This window comes from Anser brachyrhynchus (genome assembly GCF_964034855.1).
Source record: "Anser brachyrhynchus genome assembly, chromosome: 13".
In the NCBI taxonomy this organism is placed as follows: Eukaryota; Metazoa; Chordata; class Aves; order Anseriformes; family Anatidae; genus Anser; species Anser brachyrhynchus.
The window spans coordinates 382,274-407,592 of record NC_137708.1 but is presented as its reverse complement, the minus strand read 5'-3'; the positions used below and the strand labels follow the sequence as shown (position 1 = coordinate 407,592).

The window sequence follows — 25,319 nt, the reverse complement described above, 5'->3', positions numbered from 1 at the left end:
GGTAGCACAGCAAAGCTGAAGTCATTAAGAGCTGCAGTGCACCAGGAAAGCTGTTTAGACATTGCTGTAGCAAAGATCATCAACAAGCACATTAGGAATAAATTGATTTTGAAATTTCTGAACCTTTTGACACAAAAGAAGTCAAACTGCAGAACAACCATTCCTTAGAAGTAGTAAGGAAAGAGAAAAAGGTTGGTAGCTTGTGAGTTCAGGTTATTTAAAATTACCAGTTTTCAGTAGTATGCAGATGTCTTAGGTTCTCTTGCTATACCTTCCCAAAATCATAGAATGGCTTGGGTTGGAAGGGACCTTAAAGATCATCTAACTCCATCCCCCCGCCAGAGGCAGGGATGTCACCCACTAGATCAGGTTGACCAAGGCCCCATCCAGCCTGACCTTGAACACCTCCAGGGATGGGGCATCCACAGCTTCTCTTGGCAGCATGTTCCAGTGCCTCACTACCTTTACGGTGAAGAATTTACTCCTAATGTCTAATCTAAATCTATCCTCTTCAATTAAGACCATTCCCCCCATGTCCTATCATTACCTATTTGAGGTAACGAGTCCCTCTCCACCCTTTTTATAAGACTTCTTTAAGTACTGAAAGGCCACAATAAGGTCTCCCTGGAACCTTCTCCAGGCTGAACATGCCCAGCTTTCTCAGCCTTCCTTCATAGGAGAGACACTCCAGCCCCCAATCATCTTTGTAGCCCTCCTCTGGACTCGCTCTAACAAAAATCATTCTCCCCAGATTCTAGATAATTGACAATTTGTTAATTTCACAGTGCTTCAGTGAACCACAAATCCAACTGCTTGCTAGCAGGGCTGCAAACCCCCAAACCATCTTTTCTACTTATAATTGGAAGCAGTCTTTTGTACCAGAAGGAGTGCTGGCTTCTATGACTGTCTTGCCTAGGCCACATACCAGCAGCGAGAGTAAAGATGTCCATAAACCACAGCTAAGAGGGGTTAGTTAAACTAGTCATTAAGCAAGAATGTTGCTTTAAAGTCGCTCCTGTTCACCTACACCACTAATGTACCAGCTACCATGAAAAGAAATAGTCTTTTTGCTCCACTGTTTATGGGATTTAAAAAAAAAAAAAAGTAGCTATCTTGGCTGAGAACATCTGCATAAGTGATTGAATACTAAAGTATCTGAGCACAGTGGAAGCACCAGAAAATGAACATTTGTGGCAGCTCTTTGCAACTAGTGCATGAAAAACTTTAAAGCTCTTCATCACAAATTTTAAAGTAGAGCTGCTTCAGTAAGTATCATCACAGAATTGCATAATTCTTGCAGAATTATTTGTAAGATTCACACCTTTGTTAGCACAGTAAAATACGGACCTATACTACAACCAGTACACTGTACAACCAGTACAATTCCTCCACTGTCATTCACTTAAATGTAGTTAAGCTCCCTGACCAGTTATCCTTCAGTTAGTACATTCAGTAAGATGAAATGTACTTTTTTGCTTAGTAGAAGCCTTCTGTTCTCAAGATGAGTAGCAATCTAAGGTTTAGGAGTAGTAAAGTCTTGAATGGGGTACACACTTCCAATTTCAGGCTATGCCATTTTAGAAGACAGCATGAGCTAAGATACCACAGGAAACAGCCTTGTTTTTTTTTTTTTTTTTTTTTTTTTTAAAAGAACCACACCCCGGTAATGTTAGCTTCCCTGATCTGAACAAAGTTTTAACAAATTAAATAGCAGACTGCTGTTAAAGACCAGGATGGTGGCGCTTTGAAGCACGTCCTGAGATGTACCACTGACATTTAATACAGGGCTGAAATGCTGCTGTAAATTTGAGCTTTGTTAAGCCTCATTGATGTGGGGGAAGAAAAAAATTAAAAAAGAAAAAAAACACACATATGCTACCAAATGGAATTTTTAAGCCAGTTATGAACTGGAAAAACAAAGTGAGATTTCCACCATTACAGGTAGCGGGAGGCACTGGTCTGCATTCCCAGTTAGCAGGTAAGAAGCCATTTATTCAGAGGAGATGCAGCTTTACTGGGGTGTTTTTTTCATTTCAAGAGCCTAAGTACTGGTACAGAAATACGAATTGGTTCTTCCAGTATGTAAAAGAGCCTGAAAAAACAAGCACCAAAGAAGCTTTGTTCTGAAAGATACCCAGGGATCACCCTACTCTCAGGCAGTTTCACTGTTCCCTTAATGGGTTCTGTCTGCCGCTCAGACAGAAGCTACCAGAGATCTATAAATTGCTGTAACCTCTACCTGACAAGTAAATGCCAGGCACTACATGCTTGCCTTCATTCTCCTCAATCATCTGAAATACTAGTTTTAGTTAAACCATGTTACTGAGGCACGCACAGCTGAGTACTGCCCAACACAGATGTTGCGTACCCCTTGTGTAACAGAGTGCTGTATCAGAAGAAAGCCAGCATAATCCAGTCCCATCATAATTTAGACTCATCTATTTGTCCTGTTCCTTGAGTTACCCTGCCAAAGTGCTTTTAAACCACTAATTTATCAGTGCTTACTCTAAGCAAGAAGAGCCTCAAGATTCACTAGCATTAAGCTTTTATACTTTTATTTCTAAACCATTTAATGAGGTTTTATTAGAATAAACATCCTAGCATCTACGAAGCAATAAACATAGATGTGTCTCCTCTTGAGAAATAACTGTAGTGTATATATTACAGCTCTGATCCCAGAAAAAAACAGTGTCTTCCAAGTAACAGTGCAGAAATGGTTAATCACTAGGCCTGAATTAAGACACTGCAAGGACCCTTTTGTCTACAGGTGCTCAAACTTTGCCCCATAAAGACATGCATGAAAAACTTAACTGCTTTTCCCAGGGTGAATGTATCAAGACCACTAAGAATACTAGAATACTCTAGAACACAGTCAGTTAGACATGGAGACTGAACAAGACTGTAAGATTCTGATTCCTCATCAACACCTTCATCTGAGGGCAAGCACAACCATCGGTGTGCTTACTGTTCTGGCTGCAAACAGAATAAAATGCTCCTCAGTAAGATAACCAACTTGGACTGCTGAGCATACACTGCTCTAGCTCTGTCACCCCAGACAGGCAAGGCACATACTTCTTCGATGCTAGCAACAGGAGAAAACACAGTGACAAAAAGATACTACCCACAACTGATCAGATTACAAGCACCAGAGTGGCAGCACTCGTTCCAATTCCTTTTGCAGAACTGACGGCTACTAAACTCTTTTCTTAAACTTTCAACTTTCAGGATGTATTTTTAGAGGATTTACTGAATTTCATCATCAACCAATTTACCAAGAATGCTATCCTAATGCAGTAAATTATACTGAAGCTCTATTTAAACTAACTGAATTTTTATCATCTTAGCATATATAATGCATGCACTGATGCATCCAAGTGTCTGAAACCCTCAAGTTCTGCTTAGATCTTAAACTAGCAGAAGTTTTACCGTGGTAGGTGGCCTCTGAATAGGCTTTTGTCTTTCCATTATAATTTAATAAAGTATTTTGTACACAAACAGCTAACAATATTGTATGAAAAGCTTCTAGAGAAGCCCATCTTGCACATTACAAGAAAGTTTAACTATTGCATTTCAACAGGCAACTTTACATTCACCAACATAAAAAATACTCAAGAAAAAAAGCCCATATTTAACTGATTTGTTTCATAATGGCTACAGGAAAGAGCTAGAAACCTAGCAACTCTTCCTTTTCTCTTTTTGAGGAATTACCATTGTTTTTACCAGTCTAAGCACAGCTACAGATTGCCACTACCAAAGCATATTAAAGCACTTCCTGTAGCCAAGGACAGTGGCTCTAGGAAGACCCCCTGCACAAACGGAAGCTCTTGCATGGAAAAGACACTGTTTTAGCCCCAAGAGCAGCCAAAGCAAGCTCCTTTTGGTAGAGAAAAGCTTTCGTAACAGCACCCTCCTCACATGGTGTCTAGCAGACTACAGGAAACAGACTTAATAGCAGTACCATGCACCTATTTGCAACACGTCTTTTCAGAAACGTTAACATTGCCCACCCATATATCCTCAAGTTTCACTTTTTGCCCCACTCAGATTCCCAATAAACTAGCAGCAATGATTATCAGTTCTCTTCCAGGTCTCTAAATGATCCCTACTAATAACCTGTTATAACTTCTTCCTAAGATGAGAGTTTGTTGTTGTATATGAAAGAACAAACAGGAAGGACTGATACCATCACACTAAATAACAGATGTATTACTTGTACTAACACCACAGTGTACGAAGCAGTGTAAGAGGTAGAACAGACAATTCTGTTTGTCAGACTGAGACAGGAACAGAGCACTAGGAAATTCATGTCAGAATAATAGGTAGAGTCAGCACAACAGAGTATCAACCTCTACAGAACTCTGACCCTGAGTTAAAGCTTCTTTCCTCCCTGGATTTCCTGAATGCAAGGAGGCTGTTACACAGTACTGGTCTGGAGACCTCAAGCTTCAGATACTGTTTTCCAGGTTCAAGCCACCAAGTGGACTATTTCTGGATAAAGTGGCATAACTACAACTAGGGAAAAATAATTTTTTATTACTCATTTCACTGTCACAGAAAAGAAGTTAACAAGAAACTCCTGGCTAGCCAACCCTTACAGAGCATCTGTTCAACCAAGAGCTGATGCAAGTAACAATACTGGAACTAACACCATGCATTAGTGGCACAAGCTCTGGCTAAAGAAGTACATCATATCCAGCTGAAGATGCAGGAGGAACTCAAGATCTCACAAGGTACCCTAGAAATCAAAAAACTTTCCCAGTTTTGGCTTTCAGCAAGACTAACAGCAGTCTAACAGGTATAATTAGAATCGTGTCACTATCTAAAAAAACGAATGTTTTTCTGAGGCGACAAATGCTTCTCAGGGCCACATATTCCACTCCCTGCTGCAGCCACCTAACATGGGCCCTGCCACCTTCCATGCTTGTGGGCGCAGTGCCCTGCTGGAAGGACAGGAGTTGCACACCAATCCACATAGCACTTTGCTTTGCCTCTAAACAGCGTCACAGGTAGTGACCCCCATCTGCAGAACCAGCGATACTCACAGACATCTGGCTCTTTTCTGAGTACCAGCACTCTTCCAAAAACAGTCCTGGGTCCTTTGTGTCAGGGTGAGGCTGGACTCAGGTCATATGAAAGTGCTTGCAATTTCTAAAGGGATTACATTTAATTAAACCAGCCCCCTTCCAGCAGTCTTAAAGGGCCTTTTCATACCCCTAAATTCATCAGGAGCAGAACACCAGCAGGGAGCAGGCACACCCCAGGCACCAGCCCTGGCCCTGCCAGGCTGCAGCCCCCACTGAGAATTAACCCTGCAGATGGCTCCCCAGCACTTCACCACTCTCAGCCACCTTCCTCCCCATTCAACTGGGAAATGGCACTACTCACTTGACTGGAACCATAGGGATCCTAACATGGCCAAGGAAGGCGTCCCATTCCCACTCCACTGTGACAGTTTGAATAGAGTCACCATAATAAAATGGAGGAGGAAGCTTGCCCACCTTTGATGTACTCAGTGCCAGTGCGACTGAAGTACAGCTTACGTGCTACATAGTATGTGCTATAACATCCCAGACACCAATTCTGTCTTGGCCTTTTTTTGGAAGGAATTCACCCTTTAAGGGATTTCTAGTGATTTCAGAGCAGACTCTGAAGATAAAGAGCTGATATTAAAGAAAAATTCAGCTTCCTTCCACATATATATCTTAGCCATCTCCAGGTAAAACTAAAAATAGACACAAGCAATCATCATTATCCAAAAACATTTCAACAGGTAAAGATACCACCATGATTGTTGTAACAGGAAAAAAAAAAGTCCTTTCCCCATCCATCTTCTGTTCTCTTTCCACATTTGACAGCACAGCATGTAAGATTATTTTACAGAAGTAATAATCAGTTAGAACTATTTTTAACGTCATTTCCAATAAAACCAGACAGATTTTGAGTTGACTGTACCTTTCAGTGATACACTAATTATAAACACATCCCAACTTCCTGCATCTGCTGCATACTAAGAAGCAACACATGACAGTCACTTATAGACTGTGGCTCACTTTTCTGAAGGTACTGAGATGCCTAAGGATCTTGTAAGCATACTACCTTTCTTTAAACCGCTGTTTAAAACTAGCTCAATATTACAAATTTCAGACTACTTTATACAAAAAAGAGAGATATAGCTGTCATTACTGCACAACTGTAAGAGTTGGACTCAGTAAGAAATAGCAGGTTTACACAGATCTTACAGGAAAGTTTCACCTATTGTTTTGCTGAATTCCACAGTACAGTGTTATCTACTGAGGAAAAATTCAGTTCACACCTACAGTAAAACTAAATTAAAAACACCTGCAGAGGGAGGAGTGGCTTCCCTATAAGCAGCCAGATACAAAAGGAACAATGGACTACGTATTTGGATCTCAGTTAATGGGCTCAGTTGCTGTCCAAGTTGAATCTGACAGACATCAAGAGCTGTTGTCTGTAGGCTATGAAAGATGCTCCACTTACTACCTTTAATAACAGATATTTTGCTGCCCTGTTACCTTTTCCCCCAGCACTGCCATCCTTGTAGGATGGAAGAGACCATACATGCAGTGTGCTATGAAACGCATCACTGGGCTCTAGACCAAAAACATGAGAAGCTGGCAGCATCCTCCAGACCTCACTGGAAAGTGCTTATTGCTGCTGAGTGACCTAATGTGATCTGACAAGTCCTCAAGGAGAGTGCATAGCCACTGGCTTTATGTGCATAGCCCTGTGGTAATGTACACAGTGTGCTGCTGCTCTATCCTATGTATACCCACAGAATCACGTGTTACATGTAAACACAGGTGTTACTTAAAAAACAACACCTTTCTTAATTTGAAAATCAAATGGTAGATGTGCTTGAGTCCCTTCAATAAAATCTCATACTTAGGTCAGTATCTGAACTGAAAATGATAAAAGAATAAATCATTTGAATTGCAGCATGATTATCATAGAAAAGCAAGTTGGGTGAAGAGTAAACTGAGGAAAAGCTAGGAGAAGGCACCCCATGAGCTCACATCTCAGGACACAAAGTTACTGGTAACCGTGGTACCCTCTGAAGCCATTGAAGGCATTGTGAGCTGTGTGCCCCATCCCACTGCCATGCAGACCAGTCTGGAGGCAGGGAGGTTGCAGCTGCTGGAGCTCCATTTGACTGTGAAGCCCTGTTCTCTCACAGGTGCAAGCACCAGCAAGCCAGGCTAGAGAAGTGATACAGATACATCTAACTGGATCTAGGCTCAAACAGTCCTGTTCCCTCCCCATGAATAAGCACAGCAACAAGCCAGATCAGTTCCTAAAAAACACTGTAGAGCCACACCTCAAAGCCACATGACAGCTGCAGCCCCCCTCCACTCCTTCCTCAGTCTCCAGTGAGGCAAGATGGCCTATGTGGGCAGCAAGTTGCAGTTTTCACACAGATACCGAACAAAGTTGTTGAGAACAGCAAGACTATGAAGCTGCCACAGGAAGTGAGCTGCAGTGACAGCAGTGCAGATTGAGAAAGTTCACAGCTTTGAAGAGTCTACTTGCAGAAACAGAACCGAGAACGGGTGGAGGAGGCATAGCCTGAGCAGGAGGAAACCAGACATGCCCTGACACAAGTACATGTCTGACAATTTGTCTCACTTCAGCAGTGACACAGGGGGAGCATTGCCAGTGCAGAAAACGCTCTCTGTAACTTCCAGCAAAATGCACCTTTCTGGATGGATTTAGCAACACTGGTGGGGTAGGGGAAGAAGCGACTTACCCTAATACAAACCCTGTCAAACTGTAATGTCACAGTCCTAAATATTAATTTACTTAGCTGTTACCACAAGAGATGATTTTTGAACCAATGATTAAAGTAGCAAGTTGTTTGTCCACATGAACACAAGAGTAGAATTCTAGGATTATCCCTGCCCCCCTCCCAACCACCTTGGACTCACCAAGAGGCTTTGCAAGTCTAACTCCACAGAATTTATACGTTAATGACCATTGTTTACTGCACACTTACTATCCCCTACTTGTCTACTTTGTGGAAAAAAAACAAAACACTATTAATAACTGGGCTGAAAAAACAATAATGGTACAAACTGCATTCTACCTGCATGAGTTTTGTCTCTACTCTTTATTCTGCTCATTCAGCAGATTGAGATACATACTATAACCAATTACAGTTCATCATGTTGGCAAACATCTCAAGACCTTTCTTGCCACATTATGGAACTTTCTAGCTGAAGAGCAAGGCCTCTATGCTTACTGGCCCAGCAAGTAGCCATCTAAGCTACACATTCACGAAAATACTTATTCGCCACAGTACAAAAAAAACCTCTTTATTAGACTTATGGTGGCAGGAACACAAGCTGTACACTGGAACTGAGTGCAACAGGCTTAAAAAAAATAAAGCACTGAAAATAAAGATTGAGTTACGTGAAGAGGCCTATCAGTAAATGCCCCATGCTGCCAGTTCTCAGCAGAACAGCCTCTTATCGGAGAAGGTCTACCTATCTTTGACACCGAGCAGTACTCCAGGGTACTAGCAAGAGAAACTAGTTACCGTGACTGCCCTCATCAGCAGAGCTACAACGGACAGCAGAGGCAGGGCACAGGTTTTTTTTTTGGATCTTTTCTGTACCAATGCATAGTGATAGGTTCATGGACGAGATACTCTACATTTCAGTTCCTCCTTCTCATGATCAATTCCTCACAAATCCATTATGCAAACGTTTTGACAATAAAGTGCGGCAATAAGCTGTACCTTACTGCATCAATTCTAGCATTTAAACACTTATTGCTGCTGCATTATTTCCATTTTCCATTATTTCCATCCTTTCTATTATGAAATGAGCTAGAGTGCTCATCCCCCAGTGATAAGAAAAGTAAAATTCTTCCATACAGCCAGGGGTAAACTTTTTTTTTTTTTTAAAAAAAGGCAGTTTCCTTGAAGACACCTTCTGCCATTGAAAAATTAATGTCTACAGAACAGAGCAACACAGCAGTACTTTGTTGCTTTTCTGGTTCTTGAAACCAAGTGTGAGAAGCCACAATTTGCTTCCTGCTGAAATCCCCCTTCGAAACTGATCAATACCTGATATTCATAGGGTCCTGAGTACAGGGTAAAAAAAGTTGAATGCAAGGAGATCCTCCCTGCAGGACAAGAGATCAGTTACTCATATTAAATCAGGGAGTCTACTTCAGGCATCCTTATATAAGCTAAGGCTTCTCCCCCCACTCCCCCACCCCACAAGAGGTAGAGAACCAAACTTACTGGTTCCAAACTTAGAGACTTACCCCCCTCTTCAAAAACTCAGATCTTCTTCAAACCACATCCACAGAGCTCACAAGAGGGACTCAGAAAAGCTTCTTCCTTATCCAAAGGGACTGGCATTTGCAGCTGCCTTTCTTTAGAGGCTACCTTCACTGAACCACTCTGCCTCAACTTTTCTGTTTTCTCATAATCGGCATTTCAAAGTCCAGGTTTCTTACTACAGTGCTACCAAGCATGCACTAGAATGTGGGGCCATGCAAAGCCAGGGCTATATATCAATGCCTCTTAATGGGTTGGAGAACTTGGAATTTTAGAACTCTATGGACATCATTTACCCAGCTTAACTAGTGATCAGATTTGGGCTCCCAGGGAACATTTATTCCTGAAAGAGTTCTATTTCATAAGAAGATTACTACAAAGTAAGTCATTCAAAACAATAAATAAATAAAAAATAAAAAAATCACACAGGGAATTTCCATGCACCTTACATATCAAGTCTTCCAGAGTCATTAATGTTTCCAAGTTAAATCTACTTGAATATAATTCCTTCCTTTTCAACCATATAGATGGTAACTAGCTACATCCCACCAGTGGTATTTCAACATTGTGGCTGCTAATAGCCTGTAACCCTGTCTGAAGTGCAAACAAGTTTCAGTTTGACAAGAGGAGTTGCAAGATAGAAGTACTAAGCCAGTAAAAGCAGCCATGGGTGGATCCCCAGATTTGCAGTCAAGTACAGATGTTTGCAGGACATTTATTACACAACTTATTCACAAGTTTGTGCAATGGGTCAATTCCTCTATTTTTGCCATTTCCTCTCTCATAAATAGATTCCTCATACACCTCCCTTCGCTTTCCTGTAGCTGCTCCAAGCCATAATGTTGCCATTTACTATTCCTTTAGAGCTAGTTTGAAGTCAGGCCTTAGAACAACTATTTTTGTACCTGCTATTTAGGCTAGAGACAACATACTTCATTAGTCAAATCCAGAAGGAGATGAAAAAACATGGAGGAAAAAAACTTCCCCCTCTTCTACAACTTTTGTATCAAGAGGGAAAACTCAAAGCAAAGTCTAGCCATATGCAGTTGCCATCATTCAAATTCTACACTCTGAGCTAGATTTGGGTTTGTTTCACTTGTTTGGAGTGGGGGGAGTGTTGTTTTTTTTTTTTTTTTTGGTGGTGGTGGTTTGTTTTAACACCCATTTGTTTTGTGCATGTTAGAAGGTGCTATTCTCTAGAGAAACAGTATATGCTTGTTTTAGCCTCTGTACCGTAATAGTGGGGTTGGCCGTTGTGCTTCACATGTCTGAGCTTAACCACATCCCTCCTTAAAGCTCTTCAATTTAATGGCAGTCAGCAGGACAGTGGGCATGTTTGAAATGCCAGCAGTGGTATGTGTGACATTCCTCGCAGCTATTGCATGCACCCCCTAGACAATCCTAATCACAGGTTACAAACAAGTATTTTGCTCCCTCACCACCACTGGAGTAAAATCTATGCCATACACTAGTGTTATGACCCTGTCTGTTACTGCAGTAACTTAACTCACAAAACAGTTCCATTACCCTACCCCACCAACACGGAAGCATATCAGATTTTCTGAGAAGACTTAGCAGCTTGTTCCCCCCTAAACTTGCTTAAGTCCAGTTCTTCTCTTCCAGCAGAGGATTTCCCAGTATCATTTAGCAGCTGCAAAGACACTGCAAGTGTTTAAAACAGACAAGCCTAGTAGTCAAGATGCATTTCCAAATAGCCAATAAGCTTTCCAAACCTAGCACCCAGTGGATACCTGCCAAAATTACAAGCAGCTTTCGGCTGGAAATAACTCTAAACAAGATCAAGACAGGATGATAACAATACAAGCATGAGCTGTATAAAGGAATCACATGTACCATAAGTACCTGAGGTTCATGAGCTAATAGACTAAACAACTCACTCCCTATGTAAAGGTCTTCAAATTCACCTGTAGTTAAGAACTGTTTTAGCAGTAACTTGGAATTTAGGGCGGTAAAAAAAAAAAAAAAAAAAAAGCCATACTCAGAAGCTCCACTTATCATTCAAGAGACTTTTCCACAGGGAAGACAGCACAGAGATCACTGCTGTGACTGAGCTCATCCTTCCAAAAGGATTCTCATGTGTGGATGAACAAGTCAGAAATGTGCTCAACTGTTTCACATGCTTCTCTGTTCTTCAACCAAGAGTCATCCAGCACTTAGGCTCACTGATAACAAGAAGGGCAGCTGTACACAGGGGCTGCCTTTTTCAGACATCCAAGGCAATGCCTGGGTGTGGCATTTCAAGTTCTTGGCCAGCTCACAGAGCTCACTGAATATCTGAACAATAGCCAGATTTCTAGGAGCTAGAACACAGCCTTACTGTGGGATCTGACTGCCCAGACTATGAGCTATCCCTCCAAATTTAACTGCAGGCAGAGTCAAATGTGAGGTAAAGCTGTTTCATCATCCTGTGATTTTCAGCTTTATCATAGCCAGTGTGCTAGACAAATCCTGCAACTTCTTTTTAGTACAGGGTCTCATGTAGTCTCACTGCCTTTTCACATCTATTTAGGTCATGGTTCCCTAAAATACAGGATTTCCCTGGAACAGCTCAGTTTTACACTACTTTTTAAGTGTAAGTTTCCCCACCCACATTCACTTCCCTCTCCACCAACCTATTTTAGGTTTTAAATAGTTCTATTGGGACTGTACATAGTTTATAAAAGACCAGTTTGTGATTGCTGAAGTACCTTTTGTTATTTTAAGCTCCGTCTAGTTCAAACACTTGAGTTTTCCTAATATAGAGCAGAGTAGCTACAGCACCAGGATAGAGAGAGCCCTGTGTCCCAGAAGACTCAAGTGGGTGTAGAGCTGCTGGCGGCAGCCTGGAGAGAGCAGTGCCAGCACGCTCTGGGTGTGGTCCCACCACCACAAATCATCCCAAAAGGCCTGTCACCATGTTGCACAGTCCCACTGCCTTCTTTGGACCAGTATTAGCACTACCATGACTACACAACAAGCAGGATCAAAGAGTAAGTCAGGCTGAGAATAACTTATCTGTTATTTTTTCCAGCAAGATCATTTCCTTGGTCCCATTCACTATACTGACACAGAAACACTGCTACTAGCACAGATTACAGGAAGGTGGAAGTGTAAGATGACTCTCTTTGGATACAATTGGAGGAGACAATCGCTTCTTATTCCTCACCCCCAGGCAATCCTATTTTATCCTGTTTTATTGCAGAGAAGAGCAATAAATCCGGTGAAGGGACTAGAAAACAAGACTTATGAGGAGCAACCAAGAGAACTGGGGTTGTTTAGTGTGGAGAAGAACCTGAGGGTAGACCTCATCCCCCTCCACAACAACCTGAAAGGAGGTTGCAGTGAGGAGGGCACAAGCGATAAGACACGAGGAAATGGTCTCAACTTGCACCAGGGGAAGTCTAGACCGGATATTAGGAAGAACTTCACAGAGAGGGTGGTCAAGCATTGGAGTGGGCTGCCCAGGGACGTGGTAAAGTCCCCATCCCTGAAGGTATTTAAGAGATGCGTGGACATGGCACCGAGGAACATGGTTTATTGACAGGACAAGTTGATGGTTGGACTTGATTATCCTGAAGGTCTTTTCCAACACAGATGATTCTATGACCCTTTGTAGTGACTCAGGTTCTCACACAACCCCCTGCCAAGATTCACCCCCTAATCAAGCCACATGCGAACTTGCCATTAACCCAGCTTTCTGTTGTGCTAGCAAGTCAGAACTGATTCACTGTTGAGTTGAACTATCAGAGCCAATGTAAGGCAGGACCACACAGATGTGAGCAAAACTCTTCAGTGGCAACAAACCATCAAAGCTCTTAAACAGGAAACCAAGTTAACTGCAGCCTTTAATAAACTAGATCAAGGAGTTCGCACTTACACGATTTTGAAATGCATTGCTTAAAATTGAGTTATTTGAAAAGAATGCCTGATATCAAGTATCAGGTATCACTTTGCATTAGATACATACATGAAGACATGGCTAAATGCCTCGCAAACCAAATGGTCAAGTAAGATTTATTAACAATATGTCTTCCTTTTAAGTACAAGCTCATCACATACCACCTTTACTACATGCAGATTAAAGTGCAAATGTTAGTTGACATTTATAGATTGGGCAGACATCACAGGATGCCATAATGGAACCACAGTCAAAAAACAGCTGTAGCAGAGGGCATCATTTCGACCAATAAATAGCATTCTGCATCATGTTGCCTTTCACAGCCTGACTAAACAGCAGGAAAAAAAAAAAAGAATTCTGAATGTAAGAAAGCACTTAACTACCCATTCCTCTCCAGAGTATTTTCATCTTTAATGTTTCAGGGTGTTCTAGCAAAGCCTATTTAAAAAAAATGTTACAGTTACCTGAATAGTATTTGTATCTGGTAAACTTGATAAAGTCTAGTTGTCTTTACAGTTCTATAGAGAAACTGGATTACAACTTAACACAATAAAGCTTTAGACTCCCAGTGAACTGCTACTGAGAAAAACTATTCCCAGTTTGCTACAGGGCCGCATCTCCTGAAACAATGCTATAAGCAATGCTAAGAAGCTATCCTGCTCAGAGTTCTGACAGTTTAATGTGATCTCCTGGCCTACAATACCTTCCTGCGGGAAAGTGTTTTTAGATTACTGCCTGGACACGACCAGAGACATTGCATGGATCAACTGTACCAGCAAACAGAACAGATAAACTAGCCATACTCAGTAGTAACTGGGCTTATACTATGTATTTCTTTTAAAAGGGGTTGCTTTTGATACATTTTTGTCATTATACATGACTAGCTCCTTCACTGTCTCCATGCCTTTGCACTCCTGAAGATAAGGTTAAGAACCTCCAGTCACCTACAGAATATTTTGCAAATCCAAGTACTTTCCAAACTATGCTTGTGAACAAGTTAAAGAAGTATCATCTCAATTCAAACAGCTCAAGAACCTGAACAATCCAATCCAACTTAGAAAACGATCCAACCTTGAAATCAGCCTTGCTCTGAGCATTGGGTGGGACCAGATTTCTTCTAATGACCTCTCTTGGCTTAACTTTTAATAATTCTACAAGACTGCAGAAGTTGCTGCAGAGCTACCCTGTAATAACAAAAGTCTTTACAATGCTCATGGTGGAAACTGACTTCTTGTATCAAGTGGGCAGGAGCAGTTTCCTCATACGATTTACAGTTTCAATATCCAGGTCTTTCAAATCTCCTCAGCAAACAGAGATGATGTGCGCTATCTCCACAGTCAAACATATACAGTAGGAGGAAAAATAGCCAAACACTGAGCACAGCTCCTGCCAGCGTTCATGCAAATATAACCTATGAAAGTAAGCAGTAGAACTAACTAGACCAACCTGAGGCAAGGAGCCTGCAGAGCACCTTCTGCAAGGGACATTCGGAGTTCAACTTGAGAGCTTAGCTCTTTATTCAGACCTGCAGTACAGGGTTGGTTTTTCTTACATTTTCAATTCCCACCCCACCCCCCATAAGCCAAGGAACAGCAGCAAGGATTTATAGGCAGTACTTCAACTCTGATCAAAGCCTGGGGCTCCTTCAAGATTCCTGCATGCAGAGACCTCACACCAAACTGCACATCTTCAGAACACTGGAAACAGTAAAGCTGCCTGCTAACCACTACTCTTGCTCAGGCTTGTCATGAAAACAGATAGATCCACATGAATGCATCTAATAACCCTTCCTCCTCTAATGGAATGGCAGACCAACAAAATTGCTTGTTTTACAAGATTTTCTGAACCCCTTCAGACTGAAATTATTTTCAAATCCTTCCTAACACTACCACACTAAAGCTGCCATTAGAATATTATAAAAGCATTTCACTGAAGAAGTCCCTTACACCAGACTTTCCTGAGACCAAGGTGTTTGGACACAGTCATTTGAAGAGAGATGAGGAAAAACTTGAAAATACAGAGTAATGCAGCATATGATAGCAAAATACAAAAATAAAGTCATGTGACACCTGCCTCCTCCTCCCCTCACCAAGAGGGAGGGAATCAGCTTACTGAGAAGCAAATTATGATTTGCTTGCAATTATTTTTGCAATTATTTTGCAATGAATCCTAAACTCAAAATGCTTCATGCAAATTTGAAGGGTTCTATCCAAAAAACACCTGCAGAACAGCCTTTTTTTACATGATAATTTTACATGAATGAAAGACACTTTCATCAAAGCTTAGCCATGAGAGAAGTGGCTGGACATTTCATCTGCATTTGGTCCCTACTGGTAGAAGAGGCTTTGCACAGAGGTGAATGAAGTACTGAGAAATCAACAAAACTTATATATTGAATGCCAAAACCGAAGCAGCAAAAGAGAAGCAATCCAGACATCTGACAAATGCTGAATGATCAAGTAAAAATCTGACAGAACAAATACTAAAATAGCATCGTATTTCCTGTGTATGATGCTGAAGCAAGTATTGTTCAGTACTGCCTCTCATCTTCAGTTGATTGCTCTGATATTTACTCAAAGTCCTTCCATTCGTTCTGTCTTTTGACAGAGAGATTCAGGACACACACTACAGGGATATGTTCTTACAGCTGATGATGTTAAAGTGCACCCACATTTGAAAGAAATCTCTATTCTATTAGGTGTGCAAAGAAGTATTCCAAGCATAATACATTACATTGCAGCTTGCAGTAGGTTCTCATCTTGAGATGTTAGCAATGAACCACAGAAACAAGATAAAGCAAAAGATTTTTTTTTTCCTGAGCTTCAACTCACTTCCGCATACGCGTCTGTCACCACAACATCCTAGGTATACATTGTGCCCACCAGTAGGTATACATTGTGCCCATCAGTATCTACTGATTTTTTGTAGCTGACAACACTTGCTCTTTTTTTTAATGATATGCTGTTGCAAAAAAACCACAAGTCTTCAGCAACTTACTGCTTTCAGGTTTGCAGGGGGTGGGTCAAAATTCCATCAGTTTGGGTTCACTTTAGTGTTTTATCCAAAAAAAAAAATTACTTCAGGAGACACTAGACACTTCTGGATTTTTTGAGCACCAAATACAGGAAGAGAGGTTCCTCGCTTGTTTTTTTTTTTTTTGTTTGTTTGGTTTATTTTTTTTTGGTTGTTGTTGTTTTCTCTGAGCAAAACACTAACACTGCAGTAACAAGGAAAGCCTGTCATCCCAGGAAAGAATATGTTACAGTCCACCCACCATGACAAATATACACCTCTTGCTTACTTTCATAAAAAACAATTCACATAAAAACCATTCACTAAAGTAGGCTTATTGATTGAGGGAGTTGTCATGCCAAAAGGACTAACAGAATTGTTCTCATATCAGTGTCACTCATATCAGTGAATCATGAAGTATTGTGTGGATTTTGTATCACTACTTTTATGTTGAGTGACTTGAATACGTTGGCAGTAGAACTACCTTACTTCTTTAGAAGGTACCTCCAGAACCATTTGCCACCATGCTGCAAGTCCTGGGGATTATAATCATTTTAAAACTACAAGTTCTGAATTTTAATAGAGAAAAAAGTACAACCAGAAGCCTCTTGTCCGTCCAGCCTGAAAAGGCACATAGTATATTGAGGAAACAGAATCAGACTTTTTTATCCACTATTCCAGAATAGCATATTCAGAGGGTAAAAAAATTCCACTTCATTATTCTTAGACACATTATGAACAAAAAGCCACAACTCCATAGGGGAAAAAAAATACTGGTATGTGTGTTTGCGGAGGGACCTGACGCTTCACCCTAATAATTTGTCTGTCAGCTCAGTTTTTGCACTATAAAAAAAGTGCAGAATTAATACTGGAGAGCCAAGTTCAGTACAGTTTAAAAGCCATAGCAAGGAGAGATTTGGCCCATAATTTCGTGTTTTATTAGACTGTTACATAAAACCAAGTACTTTTATTAAATGGTGTGACTAAATGATTGATTGGACTGTAATGGCAGATTTTTTTCTCTCTACTTAGTCACTTCCCCACCTTAAATCCAGAGAAAAAGAAGGCTATGAATCATAAAGGCTTACTAACAAGAAAAGGACAAGTCAGTGATATACAGACATACAAGAATGGCTCATGGCTGCAGGAAGACATCAGTTTTGCCGCTGAAAGAAAATACCTGGAGAACACAGGAATGCACACAACAGCAGAACTGCAGTTCTCCAATATGCTGTATGCAAGATTCTCTGACATTGACTTAATCTCAAAAAAACAGAAGTGTGGTTTTGCAGTATTCGCACTCCAATACACTATTGAAGTCAGTGTCCTTTTACGTAGTCTTTCTCTAAGCAACAAACTTGTTGATCAGTAGTGCTATAAGCTTGCAAGAGAGAGCATAGATCAGTCCGGACCACGCATACTCTGCCATTATGCTTCACTACTTCAGTTGTCCCTTTCTTGATCTTCTCAGAGATTTCCTTCTCTCTACACAGAATTGCTGCTGGCAGAGAAAGGAGCCTGTCTCTTCCCTCCCACACCACCATCCAATTCTTGCCTAATCACGTCTCTCCACAGAGCTGATCAGCTTCAGAATTTTTTCATTCATTCCTCCTTTTGCAGCACATCTGCACTTTTGTCTGTAGCTATTAGTCCACCAACAATGGCAAAAGGGAGAGAAACCTAGTATGGCCAAATACTCCTATTTTTTTTTTAGCCTGGGAATGGGATGAGAACAAAATATCATTCCTCAAACCTAAATTTATCTTTTTGAAAACTGGTTCCTCAGGGCAACTACAGCTTCAGAGATATCAAAACAAATAGGAAAAAAAAAACCCACCTTGCTCAAATCATACCACTAAAAAACACTTTGGAGTGTTTTCTCCCCAGGTTCAAAAAGCTGCTATACAGAGACCAGGAATTTCTGACAGCCCCACTACTCCACTGGAGGATCACAGATTTACAGAAGTAAAGATATCGTTTCACAGATGCACAGGAGGGAAGCAGCACTAGATCACATGCCCTTGCATCCATGGTTACTACAGCTGTAATTGCCTCAGGCAAATGCAAGGCCCAGATCTCTGCATTTTCAGATTTGAAACCTCCAACCAGTTGCAGTTGATCCTACGGTTTTATAACCACCAAGGCTGCCAGTGACTGTTTTTCTTCCTACACCACTGCCAAGTATTTGCTGCACAATATATTACGTGTTACAGTAAGAGTCAGCATTAACTGTTGGAGTCAGAAGGATGGGTTTTATGCCCACAACTTCCAGAACACTTGAATGCTCCACCTAGGCACAGCTGTAGGTGTTGTTATAAAGAGGTTTACCCAGGGGTAGCTTTCCATGAATCTAGACTTCAGCCTGCTTTAGATGTTTCAGTTGGGATTAAAAAAATTAAAAAAAAAAAACTTCTTTGATGCAGTAATATTGTCTGCACTACACAAACTCCTGCTGTTCTCAAACACCCCCAGGGAAAAGCAAGCAATTAACTGGCTGCATACTACTGCTCTTCATTTACATCAGTTAATTGCCCTGGATTATTCCCAGGCAGGGAGGGATTTCCTCTTTTCCAGCAATATGTCTGCAACAGCAGGGAAACTCCTCACAGGGTGATGTTGAGTTCCAGTATCATCATCTAGCAGGCAAACTAGACACCTGGGGGAGGGGGGTCAGGAGTTAAAGCTGAGATCTTGGAACTCTTTTTGAAGCAGACCCCATTACAGTCCTCAGAACAATAATTAAGCACAGATAACAGTTTTATTGTGCAAATTCAGGGAGGCCCTCTTGCTGCGCAGAGGCAGAAAAACAAGTCAGCCAAATAAGGCTGTTTGAGCTGTACCAAGCCAGGAAAGAGTCCAGGAGATGACGTAGTTAGAGGAAGCTTTTAGTCAGTTTCCTTTATAGCCTGGAGCAGGGCCAGAGCTACCTCTTCCAGACAAGTTTCTCAGTGAAGTGTCAGTTGATCAGAAAGGACATGGAGAGCCCAGCAACTCAAGAAGGGTCCTGTTCCCCCCTCATCCCAGCTTCACAAGAAGCAAACACAGAAGGTATTTGAAGCACTTGGTTTCAGTTTGCCAGCTGTCTTTCAGATAGCTACCTAGAGACTTCAGTGAGCTCTGCGCAAAGAGAGGTTCACACCAGCCATTATACATAAAACAACTGAAACAAGTTTCCTCTAGAGGCAGCGATGCCATTTCCTGTCAAAAAATGAGTCCATATTAAGCCATCTTATGAAGTATCCCCTTGAGAAAAGCAAGGATTGTGATTAACATTCAGGGGTGATTAATCAGATGAGGCAGTCACCCAAAGGAAAGTGCTGCAACCCCTTGCAGGTCCAAAAAAGGTAGTGCCTGCAAATGCTAAGGGGACAGGGTATTTGCTAGAAGTGATGACCAGCCCCCTGATATTAGGCACTATTTTCAACACAGGATTCTTATAGCAGAAGTAGCAGATCTAAAGCTTTCCTTAGGCTGCTTTTATTATACGCACCTCGCCAACCTCCTTCTTGCTCATCTGCCTCAAGTAACAAATCAAGAGGTCAAAAATGAAAAAAGGACTCAAGTAACATTCAGTCCCATGGAACCTCTGGTACAATAAACACTCTTAACCCTAATAATCTGTGATGTTAGTTTTACAGACTGGATCATGACTACAAATTCATATCAGGCACTCAGAATAGTTCTTGCTCACTACAGTTTAAAAACACTAACTGATGCCTTCTGCAGTGCACTGCCAGTTAGGTTCAGGGCTTTCCATAAGAGGGGGAAGTAAAATTTTACAATTATGCATTAACTGAGTGAATATAAAGTTTATTTTTATTCTATAAAACTCCTGTTTAACTTCAGCATAAAAGGCTCGGAAGTACTGAACAGAAGCTTTTGCTCATTGTCAGTGTTAATTGCTTCATCTGCACAAAAAGTAAAACCTTGCTATTCTTGCATAATCTAGGAACCAAGATGATTAATACAATACAAGCTGAGGTGTAATTGTCTTTCCTGGTTTGTTACATCCCACAACAGGTATTTTACTACAGGTAATTCATTGTACTCCAAATTGGTAGTTTACCAGGTTTCAGGACACTCTCCGCATGCTTTGTAAGTTACTGTTGCTCCCGAAGTACAAACTTATCTGAAATTCACCAACAAGGGCAACACGGGCTTCTGTGTAAAGCAAGATCTTTGGGAGCTCTCAATCACACCTTTTTACTGCAATTCAATGCATGCAATAGTGTTAGAAGAAAGATACAAGGGATTAAGTTCGACCAACAAGCTAGCACTAGTGCCAGACCAAAGCCTGCCTAATTTTGTTCAGTGGTGACAAGTTTCTCAGGTTATACTGAGGGACAGAGAGAGGGAAATACACCATCTGAAAACCAACCCTTGGGTAAGAGAGAAGACATCTGAACTGTTCCTTGTGTTCCTTCATAGTTCACAGCACAACAAGATTCAAATCCTGGGCACCAAAAGTACAGCATCCATCCATTACAAGTCATGGTTTGCATCACTGTCCACCCCTGTCCTTCCAGCTTTCAAGAGCTCTAGCAAATTCCACAAGAAAAAAAAAAAAAGGAATTACTCAAACATAGTACTCTGTTTACAATTGTCATCTTGCAGTGTTTAGTAGCAAGTTGCCACACCTCAAGAAACTAATTATCCAGAGGGTTCTCCTCATACTTGATCCCTAATCTCTGTTATCATCCTTCTAACCAGACCCATGCCATTCCAAAAATTAGAGGGAGATATGCTTCAAGGACCTTTGGAGTCCAATGGAGAATTAGGACCATCAATTTTCACTACAGTGTCCTTGAAGGCCTTAATGGCCACCACTGCATTGAATTTTAGAAAATAGAGGAAAAAGGCAGCAGTATTGAAGAACTTTTAAAAATCTGAGCTACCACAATAGAGCTGAAATCCACAAATCTCACTGTTCTTTTGTGCTTGTCCAAGATGATTTTTTCTGCAGTAATACTTTGCCCTAGAAACCTGAAGACTTACGTTCTCAACATCTAGAGAAAAGCTTACTTCTGCTAATAAGGTAAGGAGTCCAAACTTTACTACCTCAGTTTGAAGCTGTTTGTAACATTCAAGCTCTGATTAAATCCATTTCTCTACAGTGAGTGAAGGCTACATTACCTAATACTGATTTGTTCAATAAGACAGTTTTAAGAGTTGAATACACACTTTATACAAGGCAGATGCTCACATTTCAAGTTCTCAGTGATATATCCATTCATATAGCCACTAAGCCAGTACATTCACAGACAAAATAGTTAACGAAACCTGATATAGAAACGCTGCTTTTTCCAATAGCTAAAAATACCCTGAAATATCAGCCCAGTTGTCAGACATGACTGGTACAAAATGGTGGCCTTCCCCTCTACTACTCTTCTCCAGCTAAAAAGTTTTTTGTAATATTGAAGTGATTAACAATGTGGCTTGTTAATATGACATCTCATTCACTTCTATCAGGATTTGGAACAGAATGTGACATTCAGCTCTACCCATCCCAAAATGACTCAGGACCAGTCAGTGAGCATGAGATCAGAGCCTACTCATGACCATACTTCCCACAAGCGGGGGAGTTTCAGAGTTGACAATAGCTTGAAAGAGGTATCTTACCACCCAACTGCTTCCACCCCTTTGCAATACAAATTGTGTGTGGGGATTATTACATGCCCCCTTTCATGTGCACTTTAACTGTTTACATCCTGCAAGTTTTTCAGAATAAAAGAGTTACGAACAGGAGTTGGTTGCCTTACTGTAAGAGCACTCGAGATAAAACAACGAAGCCTTCCTGTGGAAAGCATGGCAGGATAAGCAGGCTGATCTGTGATGGACTTTCTATAGTCTACAAGGCCTCCAACAACCAAACCCACTCTGACTGTGCAGACATTATGCTTCACAACAGCAAAATCATGTGCCACTAGTTCAAAGGTTACCAAAGTTAATCTTGGATTCCTATTAATAGTGCACTAAAGCATAGTGCCACTGAACAAATCTCATGTTATGAAGAGGCAATCTCTAGCTACATGTGTTAACATTTAGCCGAGCTTAACAAAGAGTAGGGACTCAGAACTCAACAGGTTTTGCTGCTCAAGCCACACAGCAGCTGCAGCAGCATGTTCTGTAAGCTTGGTGAGATGAATGATAAGAGCTACCAAACACTTTAGACACAAGTGTTTTTCCTGCCCAGCCAGAACTGTTCCCTGGAACATTTCCTCCATCTGTCTTCTTCACAATGGATTTATTTTTGTGATGAAGCCTACATATAGCTACATCTAACTGCTCAGGTTTCACCCACATTTGACCTTGATTAAGGAAAGTCACTTGCATTTTACTGTTTTGTTAATTAAGCAGCTATTAACAAATCTAAAGCTAGCACACTAGTAGTCATGTTTCTTTCACATGAAGAACTGATTACACAGTTATGCCAGCATTTCCTGTTCCTGCAAACCACAGCTCAAAAAACGATGTTTAAAATATTATTTCAGTTGGGTCTGCAATTAGGGCAGATGGGGCAGGAAACCAAAGTGGCTGATATAACAGCCACTCTCTACCTCAACAGGCACAAACATGCGAAGTGCTTTCTGCAGAATCTGCCACATACAGCTAAGTACCTGAATGTCTTTATTTGTTCCAGTTTTTAAAAGCTCTTGAAAGCAGAACTGCTCCATCGTAGCCAGAAAGCAGCAGATTGTGAAAATGAATCCAGCCTAGGGTGTGTCTCCAGATTCAAAGGCTAAGAGCACCTTGTCATGCAGTGGCAGAGCACTTTGATTCAGCCTGTTAGCAGGGAATCCTGCCTCATGAGCCTCTCTGCAACATATTCAAAATTTTTGGCTGATTCATACTAAAAGTCACTCCACAATTGTAAACTCTCCTCTGGCTAAAACATCTCAACCACATTTTACACAGGAGTTCCCTAACCTGAGCCACTTCTGTTTATCTTACTGAAATTGTTGCCTTTTTTTCAGAAGTAACTCTTCACTAACAGTTGCTGTTGTTTGAAAAAACACTTTCCAAAATCTTTTGAAAATACTGTCTTCTCAACCTTTAAGTGACTGAGTTTGATATCCTTTAAGATGATGTTTAAAATTAAAAAAAAACAAACTACAATAATCTCAGATTTTTTGTCAGATATATTGTCTCAGAGAGACTGCATTTAAGACAGCAGGAAAAGCAGAAGTCATTCAAACAGGCACCTAGTATCTAAAGTGATAAAATTAAACTACTTAAAAAATTGAGGGTGGATTCCGTTTCAACTTCCACTTGCAGAAGGGTGGGGGTTTTTTGTTTGGTTCTCTCCCACCCATGTAAACTTAAAGATTAGAAGTGCTTAGGCCATTTCAGATCATTCCTAGCGAGGAAATATCTAGAGCCTTCCAGCCTGCTCCTTCCTGTGTTATCAATGAAGGGCGAGGACCTTTTACTCCAACCAGGAGAAATTAAGTTGGAAAACAAAAAAAGAAAAAAAAAAAAGCTCCTTATTAGTCACTGAACTACTACTGTAAGAGGGAGAGTCAAGTACAGACTTGAACAGACTTTCTGAAGTACCAATCTCTCTCTAGCCAAGAAATACTTCAAGTCAAGCTGGGGCATGGCTCCCTAGCAACTCAAACTGACTAATTAGAAGTTGTGAAAACCCTGAACTTCTCTCTACAAAGCACACAAGAGGTAGCCATAGATTTAATTAGCTCCCCGCCACGCTCTCAAAAGCTTCGTCCGACACGCTGAGCTCGGAGCACACGTACTCGAGCAGCACGCCCGCGTGCAGACTGCGGAAGACACGGGCGAGGCAGCGGGGAGGAGGAAGGCACCTCTTTATTCAGACATGTTGGGGAGGAGAGCAGCGGCCAGAGGGAGCTGCCCGGCGCGCCGTTACTCAGGCAGCTGCGGCGAGGTCGCCGCGGCGGGGTCCCCCGGCCCCGGCCGCCCCGCACCCGGCCCGCCCGGGCTCCGCCAGGCGCGGGGGTGCCGTGACGGGACAGGAAGCGGCCGGAGGCGAGGGGAGCACAAGATGGAGGGGCGGGCGGCTCCGCTCCGCTCCCCCCCGCCCGCCGCATCCCTCCCTCCCTCCCTCCCTCCTCCTCTCTTCCTCCGTCCCTCCGGGGGTCGCGGCCGTCCCGCGGCTGCCGCCGGCTCCGCCAGAGCCCCTCGGGCCCCGCCGCCGCGGCGCTGGGGCGGCCCCGCCTGGGCAGGGCGCGGGCGGGAAGGGAAGGGAAGGCATTCCGGCTCTCCATCGGGCGGGCAGCCGAGGCTCCGCCATCCCCTACCGTCGCCAGGCCCCTGGGAGAGCTCGGGGCGGGGGAACCGCGACGCCCGAGCGGCCGCGGCGCGCTCACCGTTTTCGGCATCTTCCCGGCGGACTGGGCACGGCAGCTCGACCCTCCTGCGCTGCTGGGGCTCTCCGCACCGCTTCTAACGGGACTCCGCGCCGCGCCTCTCGCCCGCCTGTCCCGGCACAGACCCCGCCCCCGGCCGCCTTCCTTCGGGGCCGGAGCCGCGGCGCCCCCGCCCTGCGCGGCCCGGCCCCGGGAGCTGGGCGCGGCGCGGCTCGCTCCAGCCGTGCGGCGGCGGGAGCCGGGCCGGGAGGCGCCGCCGCGGGAGGGCGAAGCACAGACGTGCGCCCCTGCCCCGTCCGTCGGTCCTCCGCGAGGCAGGCTCGGGAGGGGAGCGGTGCTGATGGCAGCGGCCCGCCAGGGCGAAAGCCGCGGGGGCGGGGGGGTCCCGCATCCCTGACATCGGGTACCCGAGAAAGCCCCGGACTCAGAAGCTTATTTACATACCAGCTGTCGCTGGGACTTCTGGTCCTTGCTAAACGCGTTCTTTTAAAAATAAACGGATTTTATGGGCGATTGCGCTCTTCAAAATAAGACCCCAGCGCTGGTGCATGACAGATCCTTTTGTCTTTCATTTCGTCTGAGTCATGCACGCTGGGTACAGCTCAGCCGTGGCGCTAAGTCAGTGCTCTTCCCGGCTGAGTGGGGCGTTTGCTGAGCATGCTGTGCTTTACGGGGTTTTCATAGCCGGCTCTAACTAAAAAGCACACATCCAGCTTCAGGTATTTGGAAAACATAAAAGACACAAAGGACTGCGGCTTCCAGA

The 25,319-nt window shown here is 42.6% G+C and overlaps 1 protein-coding gene and 1 long non-coding RNA gene across 2 annotated transcripts in view; both read right to left on the bottom strand.

The window, feature by feature from the left end:
- Nucleotides 1-24,986, bottom strand: part of MSN (moesin) — a 46,411-nt gene extending 21,425 nt beyond the window's left edge. Inside the window, exon 1 of the mRNA XM_080553364.1 lies at nucleotides 24,557-24,986. Within this exon, the coding sequence (XP_080409490.1) occupies nucleotides 24,557-24,568 (12 nt within the window). The 5' untranslated portion in view covers nucleotides 24,569-24,986. The remainder of the gene's footprint in view (nucleotides 1-24,556) is intronic.
- LOC308176924 lies at nucleotides 1,618-24,550 on the bottom strand. The gene is made up of 2 exons (XR_013938735.1): nucleotides 14,147-24,550; nucleotides 1,618-13,516 (listed from the first exon to the last, which is right to left on the bottom strand). It is a non-coding gene; the product is annotated as an uncharacterized lncRNA (long non-coding RNA).
- Nucleotides 24,987-25,319: the final 333 nt, after the last annotated feature.